The sequence below is a fragment of the Telmatherina bonti genome (genome assembly GCF_933228915.1).
Source record: "Telmatherina bonti genome assembly, chromosome: 3".
Taxonomy (NCBI): domain Eukaryota; kingdom Metazoa; phylum Chordata; class Actinopteri; order Atheriniformes; family Telmatherinidae; genus Telmatherina; species Telmatherina bonti.
The window spans coordinates 34,915,710-34,937,744 of NC_136621.1; the positions used below are offsets into that span (position 1 = coordinate 34,915,710).

Genomic DNA, 22,035 nt, shown 5'->3' on the forward strand with positions numbered 1-22,035 from the left:
GCTGATCGAGCTGGTGCATTCAGTTATGTATGGCGTATATATACAATGTTTATTTAGTAACCACCATCATTTCAGTCCAAAAACACGATAATATATGTAAATTGTAGTTTTAAACTGGGAAATATCCACAGTAAACCAAACTGAAATGTTGTTGGGTCTACTAAACAAACAGAGTAAAAAACTAACAATGCTTTAAATTGTTAACATATTGTCATTTCATGTGGTCTTTTACGTTTTTACCAGATCACTCGAACTAATCAAGAAAACATATTTCAAATACAGCATTTAGTTTTTCAGATTTCCCCACACTATATGTGCATTTTGGTCATTAATGTGTCCATTCTGCCGTTACAGCCGCAGACTCTCCAGCTGGATTTTCTGATGAAGATTTTGCCAAACTATCATCACTTGAAGAAAACTGTAAAAGCTGGCCATGCTGCTAGCTAAAATCTGAATGTTTTACATCTTCAGTTTAATTGTAAATGACTAGAAAAACAAATTTTGTTGGAAGAAAGCATGAATGTATATATATATTTTTATCAGAACTCAGCCTGTCAGTACTTGTTCTTTGATATATTTCTACTCTTTAAACACCAGCAGATGAAACATTTGCTGTGCCAGCGCACCGTTTTCTATTAATTAAATGCCTTTAATGTCAAAGGTTTACTTGGTGTATTGACTAAATAATTTAATAAACTGAAGGCAGTATTATGTAACAGTGTATTTTATTGAAATAATAAAAATGTAGCATCTTAAACCACTGTACCATGCTGATGCAAAGGAAAAGGTTTTTAAATACTCTAAAGTTTCCTCAAGTAGAGAGAAAGATGTTTTATGGTGGATGAGACCGCAATGCACTGCCCAGGATGGAGACTGGTTTTAACAAACTGGGACGACAAGAACTGCTTACAGTTTATCTAAATTAAACCTGTTTTGCTTTATGCTAAATAAAATAATCAAATAAATATACACATTTCAGCTTCTTTTACCTTTTAACTGTAGCGGTTTTGTAGAGGATGTTCAGTTCATAAAGACCTCAGTACGTCTCCTCCAGCATCTTCCAGTTTTTAATCAAAACTATCTTAAAGCAACCCACAACACGGCAACGTCCGGCTTCACAGAATGAAAGATCACTGGAGGGAATGTAAATAAAGGAAAGGAGCTGGTTCTTTGACTTATCAGCCATTAAAGGGCTGTGTTGTAGCTCCATCTGTGACACTTCGGAGCTTCCGATTTTCGGAAGTTATTTCACTTTTTTCCCGGCACACCGTCTGAATAGTCCTCCAGAACTCCTGCCAAATGGTTATTGTGGGTCTTGAAGTGTCTCTTCCTCTGTCCACCTTGCTTCTTTCTCTTTTGAACTGGTAACTGCAGACGACAAAGAAACAGACTCAGCGGCGGTGCAGATGTTTCACAGCAAGTTGACACGTATTTTTATTCTTTAAATAAAAGCAGAAGAGTTTATTTTAACTTGAAATAAAAATTAGGTTAAAGGAAAAAGATACTGACCACTTTCTTTGGTCCTGTTTCTTGCATGGAGGTGATGCCTTGTTTCTTCAGGTATTCTTCAATCTTCTCTTCGTCTATGGAGTCAACTGGAACGCTCCTCCAAAGTTTCTGGAATTCTGCAGATTAAAGAGGAATGCACTGAAGAAAGCTGGATTAGAGCTGACTCTAATCTAGCAACTAGGATGATCACATGAAACTTTGCAAGTCAGAACTGACGGAGTGGATGAAGACTTTTCAATCATCCAAGTTTTTATGTTCAGAGGGGTTTCCAACCGTGGCAAGACAGTTTCGGCACATTTAAATAAACCAGAATAAAATGTTTATTTGTCTGATTTGGAGGTAAAACAGGATTTTATTATAAAAATATATCAAACAGAGATAAAACTTTACAATTATTTCTTTAGTAATCAAAGATACTCACTTCCAAATCTACAAATAATAAAATAAATAACAGATTGTCGAGAGCGTGACAGAATGAGTCGCATCATTTGCCAAGTTTCCATCGACATCCTGAATTCACATGCAGAAGAAGATGAAAAGAAATAGCGAAGGAAAGCTGCTGAAGTTGGAACATTTCTATTAATAAAACAAAAAAAAGATCTCTCAAGGTTATTTTTTTCCATTTAACCAAGGCTTAGAGCACTTCAATGGGAGCAGAAACAACTTTTTAAATCCAACCTGAGTTCAGAAAACGACACGACTTGCCTGATGTTTCTGATCTGAGCTGGCAAATAATAAAGTTACCAGTGTGACCGGCATCTTTACGGGTATTGCAAGTAAAAAACCTTTCTTAAAAATTCTATCAAATTCTGCTGAACTGTTTCAGTCTTCGAGAGATTTGTTTTCTGGTGAAATAACCACAACTTGTACTGAATCACAACCACAACAGCCTCCTTTTGGAGACAGTACTCAGCCTAGTTTACACCTCCTTCAATGCAACTATGAAAACTTGCTTAATTATTGGATGAAAACTTTCCAAACACAGAGAGAAGAAACTTAATAATCCTCACCTTCATCTACCATAAACTGGCAATGCTTGTCATTGTAGAACAGGATCTTTTTCTTGTCTGGTCGTGTTACAAAGATGATCTGATCCCCCAAAGCCTGCATCAGAAAAATCCGTTAATCACAGCAGACGTCACAGCGTACGTTCTAATCAGCCTTTCATTTGTTTTAAAATTAATCCTTCTGGTACCTTGATGGCCTTGGCCGCATTGGGTAGTCCCTCTTCTATGTCGTCCAGCAGCACGCCCCCCAGACCCAGCTGGTCGTGTTTGTCCAGCAGCCTCAGCAAGGCCTTCTTGTCCTTCAAGTTGTACTTGGGCTTGAAACCGTAAGTCCCGTCACGGACCTCAATTTTTGGGTTGCTGACCAAGGCCTGAGATCAGAGGGAAGGAGTTTTGTATCATCATATAAGCTTCTTCCACCTGTTTTATCAGCTTAAAATATTCACTTTCAACTCAGTGGCTTCCTTCTTTTGCAGCATACAAGGTGTGTGAGAAAGATTTTAGGCACAGATGATTATAAATCGTAACAAATATGATGGAGTACTGTTTGTTGCTATGTTTTGGATTGCATGATCATAGATAATGTAGTCTGGGGTGATTATGTGCGAGTTAAGATCTTGTATGTCCTACAATGGGGGCTCGGCTAATATGCATGATCTGATGTCTCAAGCTGTAATTCTGGATTAACATGTGGACTTATGGTGTAGTTAGTGTGATTATATGATGTGCAACATTGACAATCAGAAAAAGTGGTAGGATTTAATAAGTTTTACACTTCTTCCTACTCCTTTTCGAACATATACATTGTTTCCTTGTATATTATATTTTTTTGCATCACGTGTGACCTCTTAAATTTGTTTGCCATGTTGTTTTATATTCATGTCTGAGTTATAATCTAATTACTGTTAGAAATTAACAATAACAACAAAAAAATAAAGAAAAATGTCAACAAAATGATGCAGATTTCAGGTTCAAAAGAATCTAAACACCTCAGTCATGAGCCACTGCTTCTGTTTCATACTGATGTCAAGAAGTTTGGTCTCATCCAGAATCTCATCGAGGGTCAGGAAGTGTGTGTCTCCATTCTGATGTCTCGTCTGTAAATTAAGATAAAAATAAGGAGAAGGCGTGTAGCCACGTACACAAAGTTAACGTCATAAAATTTTCAATGCAGACTATTTTAAAAACATCTTTGTCCTACACAGCTTGTATGGTTTCAGCCAAATGCTTACGACAACTTAGCACCCTGGATGTAACCATCAGAGTACTTTACGTAGGTTCAAATGCGGTGCGTTCAACAGATGGCACATTAAGAGCACACGTTCAAAGAAAAATCTGTCAAGCAGAGCGTGAGCTTAACAGAAAGGGATGAGTCAGTCGGCGAGTTTGACGGGTCCGTGCTGCCTCTGCAGAGCCACAGCGTGATAAACAAGCTGTTTGTGTACCCAGAGAAAGATTGGAGACCAAATGTTACACAGCGGACATGACTGACTCATTCAGCTCACACAAAAGACAACAAGTCACGTTTTCATAAAGCTTGGACAGAGATGACGACGTGCTTAAAATGAACAATTCAGTGACTGCTGTTGTGTGAACTTAAATCATCTTGCAGAGGCACAATATAAATTAAACTAAACAAAACAACACAATAAGAAAAAACAAAACAAAAACAAAAAAAAAACAATATAAATTAAACTTAATATAAATTAAACAATAAAAAAACAATATTTTAAAATAAACTCAACAATATAAATTAAACTAAACAAAATAGAATTTAAACTAAAAAAGACAATATAAATTAAACAAAAAACAATATAAATTAAAGAAAAAAAACAATGTAAATTAAACATAATAAAAAACAATATATATTTTAAACTAAACAAAACAATATAAATTAAACTAAACAAGACAAAATAATATAAACTAAACAAGGAAAAACAACACAACATAAACATAATAGAACAATATAAATTAAACTAAACAAAACAATATAAATTAAACTAAACAAGACAATATAAATTAAACTAAACAAGACAATATAAACTAAACAAGAAAAAACAACACAAGATAAACATAATAAAGCAATATATTTTAAACTAAACAAAACAATATAAATTAAACTAAACAAGACAATATAAACTAAACAAGAAAAAACAACACAACACAAACATAATAAAACAATATAAATTAAACTAAACAAAACAATATAAATTAAACTAAACAAGACAAAATAATATAAACTAAACAAGGAAAAACAACACAACATAAACATAATAGAACAATATAAATTAAACTAAACAAAACAATATAAATTAAACTAAACAAGACAATATAAACTAAACAAGAAAAAACAACACAACATAAACATAATAAAGCAATATATTTTAAACTAAACAAAACAATATAAATTAAACAAAACAAAAAAAGCTAAACCTCCCTTACATTGCTTTACGACTCTGTATGTTATTTTGTTTAAATACTTAAATTGTGAAGAAAAGAAATTCTGATTTATATGACCAGGTTTACACATATAAAGAAGGTCTAAATGTTTCTACATGCTTACCTTCATGTAATTGACGATCTTGGCCAGACAGCCAAACTTGTACCCAGAGCTTGCCTTGATGTTGAAGTTGCCATTACTGGATTCTGGTGGACAAAAAAGAAAAGATCAGCACATATTTAAAAAAAAAACAAAACCTTACAGTATAACCGTATGGAAATATCAGAGAGGTGTACTAGGATGTTAGACATAATGGCTTGCACTCATGCTCAGCTGGGGGGAAAAAAATCATTAATGAAACATGTTGAGTTTTATTCCACCGAGGAAGCATTTTGGCTCCAGTTAAACTGCAATCTGTCACATTCCCATGGAAACCAAGAATTCAGTATTTGATGAAATTAGTTTTTTTTTTTTTTATTTCTCCCAATTTTGCAGACAAGTTAAAAGTTCTTTTGAAGCAAACCAACATGAAAAAGCAGCGGCAACAGGAGGTCGCTGGCTTCGTTCATTCATGTGCTGAAAAGTCGACTTTTTTTCTGCTGTCGTCACAGTCTCCCTTCTCATGCACTCATTTCCATCCATCCATCAGGCCTGTGGTGTGTTACGCTAAAAACATAAGAAGCTGACATTCAGCAACATACCAGACTTCCCAGCAGCCATTTGCTGGTTAAGTGTATTCAGGAACTAACATGTATTAGAAAGTTAAATATACAAAAAAAAGAATCAAACAAAACAAATCCGATTTATTCCAGACTGGTTAATGTTGTAATGCACCAGTCTGTTTAAACGTTTTTCTGCTTTATCAGCTACTGTAGGCTGAAATTAACTTAAATCTTTATCATTAATTTTCCGCAGCATTTTCCTCATCAGTCATTTTATAGCTTTATTGGTTTTAATATACACTACTCACAAAAAGTTAGGGATATTTGGCTTTCAGGTGAAATTTATGGAAAATGCAATATGTTCATGCTACAGTGATAAAATATCATAAAAGTAAGACATTTAAGTAGAAGGATGCACTACTGATTTCCTCATCTCAAAAAATTCATTCAACACAAAAGGTAACAACAATGGTAGTTACACCACAACAAAAAATTTGAACGTCTCAATATCTCGTCATGTGCCCTTGAGCATCAATTACAGCTTGACAACGATGTCTCATGCTGTTCACAAGGCAACTTATTGCCTGCTGAGGCATGGCATCCCACTCTTCTTGAAGGGCAGCCCTCAGGTCATTGAGGTTCTGGGGTGCAGGGTCTCGAGCCTCTACACGACGGCTCAGCTGATCCCACAGGTTTTCAATGGGATTCAGGTCTGGAGAGAGTGCAGGCCATTCCATTTGAGGTACACCAGTCTCCAACAGCCGTTCCCTGATGATGCGGCTTCGATGAGCAGGAGCATTGTCGTCCATGAAGATGAAATTAGGCCTGTGCTGTTCATGTAGGGGCACAATCACTGGATTAATGATGTTATTCAGGTAGTATGGGCTTGTCACTGTACCATTCACAAAGTGTAGGGCAGTTCTGTACCAAGTGGACACCCCTGCCCACACTGTAACACCGCCACCACCAAAAGCTCGCCTGGTGACAACAGTGGCTGATGCATAGCGCTCTCCCTGACGTCTCCAACATCGTTGCCGGCCATCATTTCTGCTCAGTTTGAATCGACTTTCATCAGAGAACAGCACTGAGGCCCACTGGTTCCTCGTCCAGCGTAAATGCTCCCTGGCCCATGCAAGACGATGATGCCTGTGCCTGGTGGTGTGGTCAGGTACCCGTGCAGGTCGTCTAGCACGCAGACCACGCTGATGGAAACGGTTTCCAATGGTCTGACGTGACACTTGGGTGCCTCTCACCTCTCTTAAACGTGCCTGGAGTTGAGTGGCATTCATCATCCGGTTTCTCAGGGCAGTGTTCACAATGTAGCGGTCATCAGCACGGGATGTGGCCAAAGGACGTCCACTTCTAGGCCTTTCTGTGACTCTTCCAGTCTCTCCATATCTCTGTTGCAACCTGCTGATGACACTCTGTGACACTCCAAGCTCAGTGGCCACTTCTGTCTGAGAACGTCCTGTTTGAAGCATCGCAATGGCAAGGGACTGTTGTTCCATTGTTAGGTGTCGTCTTGGTCTCATGATGTCAAAATGTGAACAGCATGATGAGGACAACTGTTTAAACACCAGCTCTAACTGAACCAGGACATTTATTGGTCAATTCAAGGATCACACACCTACCGTGATTTTTGCCGTTAAGCTCCTTGTTAGAGAACAGCAACTTGTGCCAAATTTATTGAAACATTTAACAGTTGGACATGTGCATTTAAAAGCTTAGAGAAGATCACATTAAGTTCACCTGTACAGGTTTCAATGCATTTTAGGGTTGTACATATATATATTTTTTTTTTTTTACAATGTTTTATTAAGAAAGCCTGACATTCTTATGGATTTCCAGCTTGTTGGTGCATTTTGTGCAGACAACACTTCAAATGATGCATAAAGGGCTCTTCTTATAGGACCACACAGATAAGAACTGCTGCTGTGCTACATATTAATCACTGATTTCCGTTCCATATTTTGTCAGAGCATTTTACACTAAGATAGCCTGGTTGTGGTTAAATTACTTAACAGTAAACTAATCAGGACATTGCATGGAGGGATAAATGCCATCATTTCATAATCTTCATTGTTGGAAAAACTGTGGGGAAGCTGAGTAGTTTCATTAGGAAGAGCGACGTCTACGTTTCCCTCCTAAACCTGATCTGTATGCATCAAAAAATTAAATGCTGGATTGTAGTTACTTACTCACTTTGTGTTTTGTTGTCATTTTTTTTCTTCCATAAAAAGTGTAATTTCAGTTTATTTATTTATTTATTTTTTTAATAATGGACCCCTACAAAATAGTCCAAACTGATGAAGTGAAATGAAAAAGACATTCAGAAGCGCTACACGGTGGTATGTTTAAACCTCTAAACTCCTAAAGCAGTTTGGTCCTCGAGATCTAAAATCCAGCTACTTTTAGATGCATCCATTGTCCAACACACCTGAACTAACAGGCTGAATTTCCTCATCTGCATGTCATTCAGCTCTGCAAAGGCCTTGAAACAAGCCCTTTTTTGATTCAGCTGTGATGGAGGAGAGATGCATCTAAAAGTTGTAGGACAGTAGATGTCAAGGATGGGACTCGGGTAGCGCTGCCCTAAAGCAGCACTGTGGTGGAAGGAGAAATGTTTATATGTGTTAGAAAACTCTTGTCAAATTCCTGATCTGTGGCATAATCCTCAGACTGTTTAAGACCATAGGCTGTATATAAAAAGATGGGCGGAGCCTCTGTAACGTCACCCATAGGTTTCTGAAGAGCTGAATTGAAGCTCGGTGGGCGGTTCCTACCATCACCATCTTGGCAGAGGCATGCGTGTCGTCTCACCCGGAAAATACAAATATGGTCAAAGAGGTGGAGCTGAGAGGGCAGCTGTGAACGTCATGGTGGATGATTGACATCGAGCAAACTCCGAGCTGCCTGTAGCTAAGAGCTAACCTGGAAATAACAGGAGCTAACCAGCTAACACAGGTAAGTAGGCTAAAGCTAAGTCACGTTGTTAACCGGCTAAAAACTGCAGTTGTTTTACGTTCTTCTTACTTGAAGCAGGAGATCAGGTACCTGTCAATCAAGAGGACACGCCCCTAAATATGGCGAACTTTGAGATTAAATTACTTTAAAATGGGCGAGTTAGAAAAAAATTCACTTCCCCCACAGTTGTCATGAAGGTAAACCTGACCTATAAACCGAAAATGGATTTTTAAACCAGGCTGTAAACATGTTTATTCCTGCTGTGAAGTTGGTCTTTTTAACATGGGAGTCTACGGCCCCTAGTGGATGAAGGGGGAACTGCAGTTTTATACACTTCCGCATAGGCTTCACTTTTAGTCGCCGGAGGCTCCGTCTATCTTTCATATATGGTCTATGTTAAAGACCAGCAAAGCCCATCCAACCTGAAGGAGCTGGAGTGTTTCTGCTTTGTAAGATTCTAGTAGCAAGACCATAAACATAACCTCCAGGACACATGCAGCCGTAAAGGTTGAGTTTACTCCATGCATGCTCAAGTTTTCGCTTTTTCCGTTTAATTTACCGTAAAGTAGGGCTGTGACGATATGCTTTCCTCTCGATTCAATTCCAAATTTTTTTGGGAGCCGATCTGATTTAAATTGCGATTCTCACAATTCTTTGCTATTGCTGATTTTTGTAGATTAAAAACAAAAAAAATGTATAAAACTTGTTTTTTGCTCGTCATTTTTCTTGATTTCAATTAGGAAAAAACAACACAGTAACCAGACCATCATTCTGCTGCTGTGATGCCTAAAAAGAAAAGTAAAAAGATCAATGAAAACAATAAAAATGACAAAATTTTTGTAATGGATTATTTTGATCTATTTAGAAAAAAAAAAAAAAAAAAAAACGATTTTAAAAAAAAAAATAAAAAAAATAAAAATGTAAAATTGTGAAGCAAAAAAAATCTCAATTTTCAATTTTTTGATTCCATTTCCCCACAACTACTGTGAAGCAAACAAGAATAACTGGAAACATTGTCATCACTGATATAGTTAGAAAGGATCAAAAACTATTTGTTTATCAATGTGTCTACAACAATAATTTGTCATTTGATCGATTTGGCTTCATAGAAAATGAAATTGCTCACAGTAATGTGGTGGTAGTTAAGGCAACGCTGCACACTAACCTGTTTTAAATAGTAATAATAATCATTCAGGAATGACATACAACAGCGATCTGATGAGATTTATTTTAAGTCTAATAAACTGATATAATTCTCTCTTTGAGCTCAGTCATTCTGCCTCCTTTCCCTCCCCAGCATACACCAATCCCATCTGAAACAGACCCAGATAAATGAATGATTCATGGTGTGGGCTGTGAGCTGCATGGTGGGCGGGATGCTGAAGTTGTGGCAGGTCTGCTAACGAATGGCACAAAGGCAGGGGGAAGGAGGAGAGAGCCAATGAAGCAGAGGAGGCTGCGCCGTTCAACGGAGACGTGAAGAGCTGCAAGGAGTGGCGGAGGAGGAGAGCGGGTGCACGAGCGTCGGCTCAAAGTGTGTGAGTACGCCAAGGAGGGCAGGCTGAGGGCTGAATGTAGGAGGGAAGAGAGTGGAAGACCCAACATATAGGCGGGGAGCTGAAAAGGAGGAGAGCGCTTGTGCTGATTTGCATCTTCAAAAGGGCTGAGCCAAACACAGGTGAGTCTGCAAGAATTTTTTATTTTTTTCTTTGCTCCCAACTTGTTTACAATCAGCTGATCATAGCAGTAACAGAAAAGCAGCTCTAGGTTTTAGCGTCAGGCTACGTCTGTCTGCGTTCAAGCATTTCCTGGGTGAATCATGCTTATTTATACGCAGCAGATCTATTTAAAAAGTCGATTCCCTCAAAGTCTAAGACGTCAAACTGAAAATCATTCTATCTAGCGGGATTTTCAGGGAAATATAGGGGGGGGGGGGGGGTTCTGATGGAAGCATTACAAAAGAGACGGCTGATATGAACAGAGCAATATGGAATCATGCAAGGCCCAAAGAACGTGGCTGGGGTGGGGCTCATTTAGGGCACCAGATGCTGCAAAGAGCCATTATACGTGTGGCTGCTCGGACAAAAGAAAGCAGCAGCAGAGACCATCAGGGGGGGAAATGTGGAAAGAGGAAAAATAAAAAGAAGGGAGGGTGGAGGCAGGGGGTGAGGTCAGGAAACAAATTGGCTAAGGGGGCTGTTGTCATAGCAATGAACTGAAATGAAACTGATATTGCTGGGCCTGCGACAAGCGGATGATAAACAAGGATAACATCAAGTTGCACTCCGAGAAAATGAAAAACGCCTCAGAATGCGTCGCGATGCCCTGCTGACCACGAAGACAGATGCCTCAGGGTGCTACCGTAAAAACAAGCTAATAGCTAACACAGCTAACGGTGTCACACCTTGATTATCATGTTTGGGCTGCATTTCACTGTTTAAATCTAAAAGAAAACCAAACAAAAACAAAGTTTAGTAAATCAAAGCTCTGTTTACGTGTGTGTGTGTGTGTGTGTGTGTGTGTGTGTGTGTGTGTGATATGACAGCTGCATTCTGACATGAATCAAAACAACATATTATGGAAAAGTTATCAATGCATTTCTATAAAACAGTCACGTCGGGTAACGATGCACAAACCCAGCGTTGTCACCATGACAACTAAGGCTTCTCACATTACAGTTTCAGGTTAACAGCTGACTTTGGGACTTTACTAAAATGAAATGACGTTTTAAAGTCCAAATAAGATGATTATATACACATAAAATGTGCGCTTTAACGTGCAATAACTCCAGCTATGGCTATATATCTTGAACGAAGTTGACATGATAATGTAACTTAAGCAGAATAGTCCAGCATGAGGAGGAGAGGCACTTGAGTTTCTCTCGTCTACTCAAGTAATCTGGGTCAGATGCTGTAGTCTCGCTGCTCATTTCAGCACGAGTGTGTAGTTACGTATGCGTGGGCAGAGATTTGAAATGGTAGGCATCAGCTGAAAATGTGAGAGGACAGCTGAAGGGAGACAAATGCTCTGACGACGTGCCTGAAGAACATCTTTTAACTGCAGCGTTGCATTGCAGGCATCGTTATGAAGTCTCAAAGCAAGCTGGCAAATTTCACCATGCAGCTAGTTTTTCCACCAACTCGAACACAGCAATTTATTAGACTTTCTTTTAACTGCTGACTGCTGGTTATGTGATAATAATCTGTCTTCCTTCCTGCTTTTGTTGTCATTGCTCTCAACCAGGAACCATGGCCAACGTCACAACTACAATACACCCAAGTAGTCTGGAAATACACCCTGAGGCAGTTCCTTTGTCCCAAGTCTCCTTGCAGGTCCAAGAAGTGTACCCCTTCCACGATGGCTGGAACGTGGCCTGTTTCATCATCCTCCTGCTTTTCATCCTCACTGTCCTGTCCCTGGCGGCCCTGGCCATTCTCTATGAGCTACTGGATTGTGGCTGCTGTGCCAAAGGAAAAACACACCAACAGCTACAGGAAGAAGGACCGGGAAGCTGCAGCAAGCTCATGACCAGCATTTGCAAAGAGCCAGAATCTCACACGGAGGTGGTATAGGAGAAGCGATGGTAAAGTAAAAGTAAGAGTTTAGGTTTTATTGCTGACTTGGCAAATGCCAAAGCAATGACCCAGGAAAAAGACCCAGATTTTTTTTTTTAAGTCAAGAGGAAATTTTCACACATCTATAAACAGACTATTAAAGCCGTGTTTTACACCACAAATGCCACTATGGGAAGAAGAAACCCTCTGAGTATAAACTGTACGGTGTGGCCTGAAAAAGACTCATTCACAGTACTTCATGATGTTCTGTGGCAGAATGTTTTACAACTAAGTGGGCCTTTATCTGCTTTTTTTTTTAATCTCTTTATGGTGTTTTTTTTTTGTTTTTTTTTTTTAAATTTATGTATGATGTTGCATGTTCAAAATAAACTATTATAAATTAAGTAATCTAACAAAAAAAGAAGGTACTCATTTTCGAAAGGCGACTGTGTTGTGAGTACTTTCTGTACGTATGACCTGCTGGATACAGATGATCTTTATTAGGGTCATGCTGCATATAAAGATGTTGTCTAATGCTGCGGACGTGACCATTTCTGTTTAAAGCTAGACATAACTGCTCTGGATGAAGCCTGCGTTTCCTCATTTTCCACCAAACTGAACACCAATGATGTCAACATGTTGCGACGTTAACATGACCAGTGTGGTAGATGTACAGTAATGTAGTATATCGTTTCATACAGAGCACAATGTTTAATTTCATATGCCTTACCACAAATTGCCTAATAAACATCCAAGAAATTCTCTTTATATATTTTTTTACTGCTTAACAACAATTTGATTTAAAAAAAACAATGCATTATTTGGCTGCCTTGTAAATATTGTACTGTTGTACACTTCTTAAAAACAAAGCAAACACCTGATCATTACTATGCAACTCAAAGTCAGCCACAGTTCCAGGACATGGCTGCTCCTCTGCATTGAGAGGAAGTAGTTCATTTTACCTGCTGTTGTACAAATGGAAGCGACAAAAGGTGGGAATCAGAGGTAATTAGCAAGACGAAATCGTTCTTTTATGTTTTCTGGGTGATTTTTGGTTATGTTTGCATTTTGACGGTGCCCTAACCATTAGAAGTAACATGAGATGACGTATGAAAGGTTATGCAGCCTATTCAGGATTGCACATCAATGTTTGCTTCTGAGCATGGAGGAGATACCAACAGGGAGGTAAATATACCAGGATATGAGGAGGAAGCTATAGTAGGACAACAACCCAACAGCAGGACTGCGATCTCCTCCTTTGTGCAAGAAGGAACAGGAGGACTGCCACAAGAACCCAACAAAATGACTTCCAGCAGGCCACTGATGTGCATGTTTCTGTTCCAGCTTTCAAGCAAACTCAGTGTATGAGGGTCTGATGTCCAGAAGTGGGGCTCATATGCAGCCTGACTGGCATTTGCCAGAAAACACCAGGGTTGACAGATTTGCCACTGGCACTCTGTGCTCTTCACAAAGAGATTTGTAGGATTTATATTAAAAAAAAAAAACAAAAAAAAAAACACTGCACTAATATCAAAAGTCAGTACTTGATTGATGTCAAGACTGCTGCGAACAAGTAGCAGCTGCAGTTTGCATGTGATATTAAAAAAAATAAATAAATAAAGGTGTTTAACCTCTGTCACCACCACGTTGCATCTTGCATAAATGAACAGGTAATTTTGTAGGAAGTAAGAGGCTGATCTGCTAAAAAAAAAAAAAAAAAAATTAAGCATCCATGTGGCAGCATATTAATAAGCATCTTTGTTGAAAGTTAACAGTTGCAAAGTTTGTATCCATACAAGACACACCTAGTATAAATTTAAAACCAGAACATAAAATCGGTTTACTTCCATATCTAGAAAATACATTTTGCTTACCAGAGCTGTGTTTGGACCCAGAGGAGCTCTCCTTGTCTAGTTTGGGTTTCTTCTTCTTGTGTGATCCAGAGTCTGATGCAGCCGGTCTCTTCTCTACAGCTGGAGTGGAAAGAGCTCTTTTCTTGAACAGTTCCCTCTCCCTAAGTAGAGCCGGATCCATCCTGGCTAAACAGACACACAAAATATCATATTACAGTTGTGCTCATATGTATCCTTTCATTAAAGACAAGGCTAAATTTATAACAGTCACTCAAACAACTGGAGACTTAAAAAAGGTACAATAACTAAAAATTTGCAAAAATATAATTTAGTAATATAAGACACTGGTTTTTCATTTAATTGAGTTGAAGAAAGAAAGAAAAAACAAACAAAGAAATTGGTCCTGGACAAATTAGATCACTTTTCTGTTGAACAGTGGGATAAAATACCTGTCAACAGGTGCAGAAGTCTGACTGAGAGGAACAGAAAACACCTGACTGGAGCGGAAACATTAAAGGATTGTTCAACTAAATATTACTTTATGACTGATGTAATATGTAATAAATTATCTTCTTTGTTTGCTTTAAAAAATATTTCTATTGCACCAGATTTAAAAATTAATGTAATGATTTTCATAAAATTTTTATTTCTTATTACTTTAGTCAATTTCAGCTTATTTTACAGGCAGGTGGGTTTTTTTCCCTCTTTAATGAAAGCATATGAATAAATATGAGCACAACTGTAAATACTGGAAACATACTGACAAAAACTAAACAGACCAATCTACTAAACGTGCTGCTGAATTATTGTGGTTTATGTACACTACACAAAGCAGACAGACAGCCTAGCAGTGCAAGAAGCCAACAAATCAAGTTGTGTTACAATATCAGCTAAACAATGGACTCTTGTACAATCTTTTAGCCAAAGATTCTTACATTCAACATGATTTAAATAAAAAATAATCATGAGGTTTCCTACTGCTGAATACCCAAGTTTGTTTCTGACCCAACCAAATGTCATGTTGCTCAATGTAGCATCAATACAACACATTTCCACGGCTAAATGTTGTGTTGACCTTAAAGTCACATGTACAATCTATAACAGTTGTTAGCTTACGGTTACAATAACATGACTTCAACCCGAGATACAAGTATTTACATGCTAGATGATGATCATTAATAAATACCGTTTTCAACATATGCTAACAATGGTTATTTTGGACATTTAGGAGACTAAATAAATGAGCAAACAGCATGACTATGTTGGTTAAACTAGCATTAGCATATCCGTTTGTTGAAAATGATCTTAGTTACCTGCAGCTTTGTTTCTGTCCTCACAAAGCGAAAAGAGGACTAACTCAGGACAGTGTACAACGATTATACAACCAATTATATCACCAGAAAAAAAACACAAATTCTCCTGTTCTTCTTACGGTAAAATAAGTGAGCACCAGCTAACTTCATACAAATATTTTCTTTTTTTTCCTCCTCTTCCTCACATAGAGCTTCCGTTTTCTTGTTCGATTTCTCAGCTATCGACAGATAATCCTTGGCGACGTCATCACGTACGGCAACGATTTAGATGCTATAAATGAACACAGTGGTTGCATATTAACAACATATTTATAAGGTTTTTCATACAATTTAAGACTTATGAGAAAAGTTAAAAGATGTACAAACAATTCATGAGTCAAAAATGCATTAGATTAAAGAAAAGCAGAAGAATTTAGGAGAAAACTGACAAAAGTTTGGCCAATACTTGTTCATCAAAGTCTCTCAACTGACTGACTTCAGAGCTTCATACATGTTAAATCACATGATAAAGTTAAACATTCATACACTCATGTAGGCAACTGACTTCAATTAAATCAAATTAAATTCAAATTCTATTTATGTAGCACATTTAACACAACTTCCGTTGACCAAAGTGCTGAACAAAATTAAAATCAAGTTAAAAGTATACCAATGATATTAATAAAAATATCATTGGTTTTAAAGAAAATGCTATGAGGACAACAGGTAAAACTCTGTACTTAGCATGTGAACAAGTCTAATTCTTCTTACCACATGGGCTAGGGAACCGTGTTATAATAAAGTACTTTTCATTCATGAGGAAAACAAAATAAAGCTCTTGGACAAGTTCCTCCAAACTGACCACAGAAAATTGAAGGGTATGGTTCAAACATATGCAAATATAAAATATCTCAATGCTGCATTGTGCAGAGGGAGCTGGGTAGATGACTGTAAAAACAAACCTAAAGCTTTGATTTCTAAAAAAGCAAAGATTACAAAATATTTAATAAAGGGGCTCGCTGGGCTTGGTGACTTATTTCAACATAAGCTACCAGATTGCAACCTCACATCAAGGAAAGGGGGATGCCTGGAAGATCTTCCATACAAATCTTCAGGATTTTACTAAGAGAAATATAATAACTACATTGTTTAATGTTTATTTTGCAGCATTGTTGAAGCCTCTTTAGTCTGTGCACATCTCAATTTGGCATATCTGGTAATAACAGGAACTGCCGATGAACAACACAAATGACCTCCATTGATAAAATGGCACAACATCTCCTCTTAGTGGTTTAGTAAAGCTACTACTTCACTCACTGCACTGCTCTCAGTTCATTTTGCATGATGATGAGCATCACTCATCATAAAGAATAAATGAATCCATCTTGGCTAGACAACTGTTAAAAGATATTTTTGGACTAGAAGAGCTGAACTTGACAAGAGACTGTATACCTGAATTCTTCTCTAAATCTGATTACCTGCAAATAAGGAATTTATAAAGATAAGTTGCAAGAATGTGCCTGAAGTAGCCATCATTTTCCATGATAGGAAGTTGTGTGTTGTTCAGTTTTTGCAGCTTCTCAGTATGCACAAGTGAAGAAGTGCCTGGTTAAAAACTAATCCTTCACCTGGATTTAACAAAGCAAGCAGGTACGAGCCTTCTATTGGATACTGAATGATTATCTTTCAGCTTGCAACATGTTATTCAACCCTAGCTGATGCAATGGGTGACTTGTTATTTCTTAAACAACCATGGAGAGCATAAAGATTAGAATCTGGAGCAATGGAAGAAGGTCATGTGATCTGATGAGACTAGATTTATCCTGTTCTAGAGCTATGGACACATCAGGTTAAGATGAAAGGAGGATAAAGTGATCCAGCCATCATACTCAGTGCGTACTGTGCTAGCCTCTGATGGCAGTCGATGATGTGGATTTGCTGTATGTGTAGGTATTTTAGCAACATCATGTGCCTGAAGAATGAGGTCAGTGGATACCTTTATATACTGAATGAGCAAATTATTCCATCAATGGATTCACAAACATATCCAGTATGACAATGCCATGATTCATAGGACTCAAATAGCAGAGGATGGGTTCAGGGAGCCTGCGATGGACTGGTGACCTGTCCAGGGTGTACCTTGCCTCTCACCCAATGATTGCTGAGATAGGCTCCAGCTTCCCCGCGATTGGACTAAGCAGTTAAGTTAATGACTGACTGACTGACTGACTGACTGGGACCACAGATTCCAGACCTGAACCCCATGGAGAGTCTTTTGGATGTGCCGGAGAAAGCTTTGTGCAGTGGTCGGACTCTTCTATCATCAATACAAGATCTTGGTGAAAAATGAATGGAAAGCTTGTGATGTTGCAGAAACTTCAATTCAATTCAATTCAACTTTATTTAGATAGCGTCAAATCACGGCAATGCCATCTCAAGATGCTTTACAGACAGAGAAAAAAAAAAAAAAACATAATGAAAGCCAATTCATAATATATATAAGCTATATAAGGAAACCAACAAATTGAGTTGGAAGCTCCAACTCAGTGTATTTATTGCCCTGTATGGCAGACTGGAGCTACCAATGCACCACTAGATATTTTGCAGATCCGTCATATTACTTAAGTTAGACTTTGCTGACTGAGGAGTTGAGACAACTTTACCACCGAGTCATGACTCATGAGAAGAGGTGAGATCAGGTCACAGTATATCCAGGTCACCTGAGACAGGAAAGAGAGATAAGCCCCAAGGAGATGCAAAGCACGGATCATAGAACAGAGCTGGCATTCAAGTCAAGCTGAGGAAAGACAGCAGAAGACATATTTTTCCCAAATAAATACTTTAACTGCTTTCAGGCGTGAGCTCTTGCCCACGGACAAAAAGGCAAAGGACCTAAAATAGAGAATGCTTTGTCGTTTTATCTAAGAACTGAAGAGGAACTTGTTTCCAACTCAGAGCTCCTCAGATGTCGGCATTAAGAGTTTCATGGCGCTCTTTTTTCCTTAACTTTGATTGGCTTGAACACACTGTCAGAGTGTTTTCTTTGTGAATTCAGTCACTTTGTGAAGCGAAGTACATCAAACCTTTGTTCCTCTGAGTTTCTGTCGACTGTGTGTGTGTGTCTCTTTTAGTTGTCTATCAGACTGTAGAACCTGAAAGCTTGGGTTAAGATCTCAAGTGCTTTTGACTAACATTTCATTTTACTATATTAAAAAAAAGAATAAAGTTTTTTTTTTTTTTTTTCTTCAGCATCAGGACATTGCTGGTGGTTTGATCAGATCTGACAGAAACATTCTTTGAAAAAGAGAATTGTTGACAAGAGAAAGAGACTCAGAAACAATTTAAACCAGTGTTGATATGAATATTTACAACTAGCAGTGAAAACATCTGAAACATTCTCACATGCACTCATCTGACACTTTATTAGACACGCCTTGCTTGTACCGGTCTTGACCTCTTTTTGCTTCAGAACTGCCGTAATTCTTCATGGCAAAGACTCAGCGAGGTGCTGGGTACGTTCCTCAGAGATTTTGCTCCACATTGACATGACGGTATCAAGCAGTTCCTGCAGATTTATCAGCTGCGTGATGAAAATCTCCCGTTCCACCACATCCTGAAGCTGCTATGTTCGATTCAGATCTGGTGACTGTGGAGACCGCCGAAGAACAGTAAACTCATCGTCTTTTGAGCTTTCCGACATGGTGGATCATCCTGCTGGAAGTAGGCATCAGAGGATGGAACGCTGTGGTCATAAAGCGATGGACATGGTCAGTAGCGATGCTCAGACAGGCTGTGGCGTTAAAAACCATGTTCAGTGTTCAGTTGGAACTGTGGAGCTGAAGGTGCCTGAATTGTTGATGTGAGGCAGGATGAATCCCTGTTTTTATCTTGTTTCTCTCAGATCGTGACCCTTCCATCCCAACGCTGCTGAAATAAAAATGCATATGGATGGTAGGAGCGGCTGTAGCTCAGGAGGAAGAGCAGTCGTCTGATTCCAGGGACCCCACTAAACCCCACATTGCCTCCCGATGTCTCTATTGGGTTTAAATGTGTGTGATAGAGCATAAAGCACTTCGTATCCAGAATGTAGAAGTGCTGTGATTGAACATGACATGAAGCGTTAAAGCACTTCTGCTTCGCAGTTAAACACGGATGTTCAGAGATTGTTTTCTGCATACCTTAGTTGTAACCAGCGGTTACCTGAGTTAATGTTACTTTTCTATCCTCTCTCTGTATTACAATAAAAGAAAAGATTCAAAAAGGAGGAAGACTGTGCTTGTTGGCCATGAAGAGGCTAACCAGATATTTTAACACCACACAAGTGCAATTGGTGAATTGCTGAATCACTGAGACAAGGAATACCATCTGCAAAAGATTTTACTGGTCAGGCATGACACCTGACATCAACAAGTGGGTAAATTAAGTCAATTATAGGTTTAAGCAAACACACATGAAAAAACACCTCTCAGTCATAAAATTTAAAGCAATTAAAGGTCAAGCGAAGCACCTGACACCACATCGTTTTTACAATGCAGTATTCTTATGAAACAACTACATAACATTTTAATCTAACAGTTAAAACTTGCCGCTTACTTAAACGTTTTTACAGTAGCAACCTTCTCTTCCGCTGTGATGGACTGGAGACCTGTCCAGGATGTGGTTCGCTTTCACATCAATAAAATGTGGACGCAGCAACTGTGGTGAAAACAGCACAGGTTGTTGTTAATTGAAGGTTTCACACTCTGCCAGTTTTGCACATGGAGCTCACTTACAAAATGATGTTTGCAGAAGATTTGAACATTTTAAAAGTTAAGTTTCAAGATGTCCAAATGTTTTTGCGAACTAATGTGGATGGACAATGATGCCATATTCGAAAGGCTGAAAATGTTGATTTAAAAACAGCAAGGAATCTCTAAATATGGGAGGCTGAAACTCTGTAGTATGCTTGTTGCACTTAAGAAAAAAAACACAAAATTCTGATTCAAATTTTTGTTTCAGACTGTTAAAATACTTTTTAAGGTTTCAAGACTTATTTTCAGACTTGTAAAAACTTTATTTCAGGTTTTTCAAACTCTGACTTTTAAGGTTTCAAAATGTTTTTCTTCGGTTTCAGATTCATGGCAGGATTCTAATCCCATAAGAAAGCCCACAAAAGATAGAAACAGGGTATTACCAGCCCCTCCAGCAGCTCCAGCACCACCTGGAGAAACAAGAACAGCCTCACCAAAAGCTCTGGCAGCGTGCTTTCCTGCAGTCCCATCTGTTGCCTTAATTGAAAACTGCAGGTTTATGAATAGCAAACCTTTCATAATATCATAATCATACGTAATTATTCCTGTTTTCTTTCTAAATTAATTCAGATGTGAGGGATGCTGTGAATGGTGTCACGCCTGTTATCACTCTCTGAAGAATTTTGTCCATAACTGGCCAAACTGGGTCTGGAATGAATTTTGGGAGCGAGCTAAAAAATTTGATTTCTTGTTTACAAGTTTATAAACAAAATGAAAACAAACATGAGGAAAAAATGTAATGAAATAAAATCCAAATATTTATGAATGATAAATAAATAATATAAATACATTGTAAGTGAATAAAAGAAAATAAATCGATACGATTCGAATCTGTCATGAGTTTCTGACACGCTCAGCCGACCCTGTTTGGTACCAACAACCCTGCAGCATTTTAGGGTCTGTTAAATCCTCCTTCTTCATCTTTCTCATGTTCAGTTTGAACTTCAGCAAGTTGTCCACTAATGCACTCAGCTGCTACCATGTGATTGGCTGTGTTTGTGTTATTAACTGATAAATATTATCAGATTTGTGAATATTGATGTGACTTTTTTTCCTCTTGTTTTTTGTAGGAAGGATATTCTTTTGTATCAGTAAGACCTGGCCAGGAACAACGGATGAAAATGAGCTTTATGGGTAAATCTGGCACATTTAGATGTTATATCTTGTGTGATATGCTATGTCCCTGTCAAATAAATATAAATAATTTCCCTTGGGGATGAATAAAGTATCTTTGATTTGATAAAAAAAAAAAAAAATTAACAAATTCCCTAAAAAAGTGTTTGGAATTTTTAAGACAGTAAAATTTTGGAAATATTCTGAAATATAAACTGCTTTTTCGATAACTGAATGATCTGCAGGTTATTTTTGTGCATATCATGTCATTTTATGCATAAAAATACATAAATCCATTTTTAAAACACAAACTATTCGTGCTGAAGCATCTATTCGTACCCTGCAGGTACAGCTACTGTGCAGCTAAATTTACCATTTTTAAATCCCACAGTGAGAAAAAACACCCAATGCTGCATGCGGCGTTATCTCTCATGCATTCATAATAAAGACACATGTAAAGTATGGGTGTTGTATCTTTTAAAAGCCAACATTTTTTCTCTCTGTTTCTTTTATACCCTGCACAACACAATGTTAAGTAAAGTGTATTGAAAGAAGCTCTACCGTGATATAAAGCGTGTATGTGTGGCAAGACTGTGTGCGTTGGCTGTATATTTCAATTTACAAGCCATCTCATCTTCATACACTCGATCCTCCATCTCTTTCTTTCCTTAATATCAGATGTCACATATGTTGTTAGATAGAAAAGTTTATTAATATGATTTTTTTGCTGTGTGTATGTTTGTGACTCAATATAGTCATATTTTATTCCCCCAGTTACTCACCATCCTCGACAAACAATCCAGCAGAGAACTCTGGGTGTGTAGGTACGCCGGTCTAAACTTAGATGCTCA

At 38.0% G+C, this 22,035-nt stretch overlaps 2 protein-coding genes across 3 annotated transcripts in view; one reads left to right on the plus strand and one right to left on the minus strand.

Annotated features, from left to right (window-relative positions):
- LOC306774532 (dynactin subunit 6-like) overlaps nucleotides 1-493 on the plus strand; it is a 2,517-nt gene extending 2,024 nt beyond the window's left edge. The window contains exon 7 of the mRNA XM_079264617.1: nucleotides 355-493. Coding sequence (XP_079120743.1) covers nucleotides 355-447 — 93 coding nt within the window. The 3' untranslated portion in view covers nucleotides 448-493. The remainder of the gene's footprint in view (nucleotides 1-354) is intronic.
- A 739-nt stretch (nucleotides 494-1,232) lies between these two features.
- gtf2e2 (general transcription factor IIE, polypeptide 2, beta) lies at nucleotides 1,233-15,505 on the minus strand. 2 transcript variants are annotated; one of them, XM_079264615.1, is made up of 8 exons: nucleotides 15,422-15,505; nucleotides 14,011-14,175; nucleotides 5,080-5,162; nucleotides 3,506-3,613; nucleotides 2,705-2,887; nucleotides 2,520-2,613; nucleotides 1,510-1,625; nucleotides 1,233-1,368 (listed from the first exon to the last, which is right to left on the minus strand). In XM_079264615.1, exons 1-8 carry the CDS (start codon nucleotides 15,450-15,452, stop codon nucleotides 1,249-1,251), a joined length of 900 nt encoding a protein of 299 aa, XP_079120741.1. In that variant the 5' UTR covers nucleotides 15,453-15,505; the 3' UTR covers nucleotides 1,233-1,248. The 2 variants fall into 2 exon arrangements, with proteins under 2 accessions (XP_079120741.1, XP_079120742.1); XM_079264616.1 differs by having other exon boundaries at nucleotides 15,303-15,492.
- Between the last annotated feature and the right edge of the window lie 6,530 nt (nucleotides 15,506-22,035).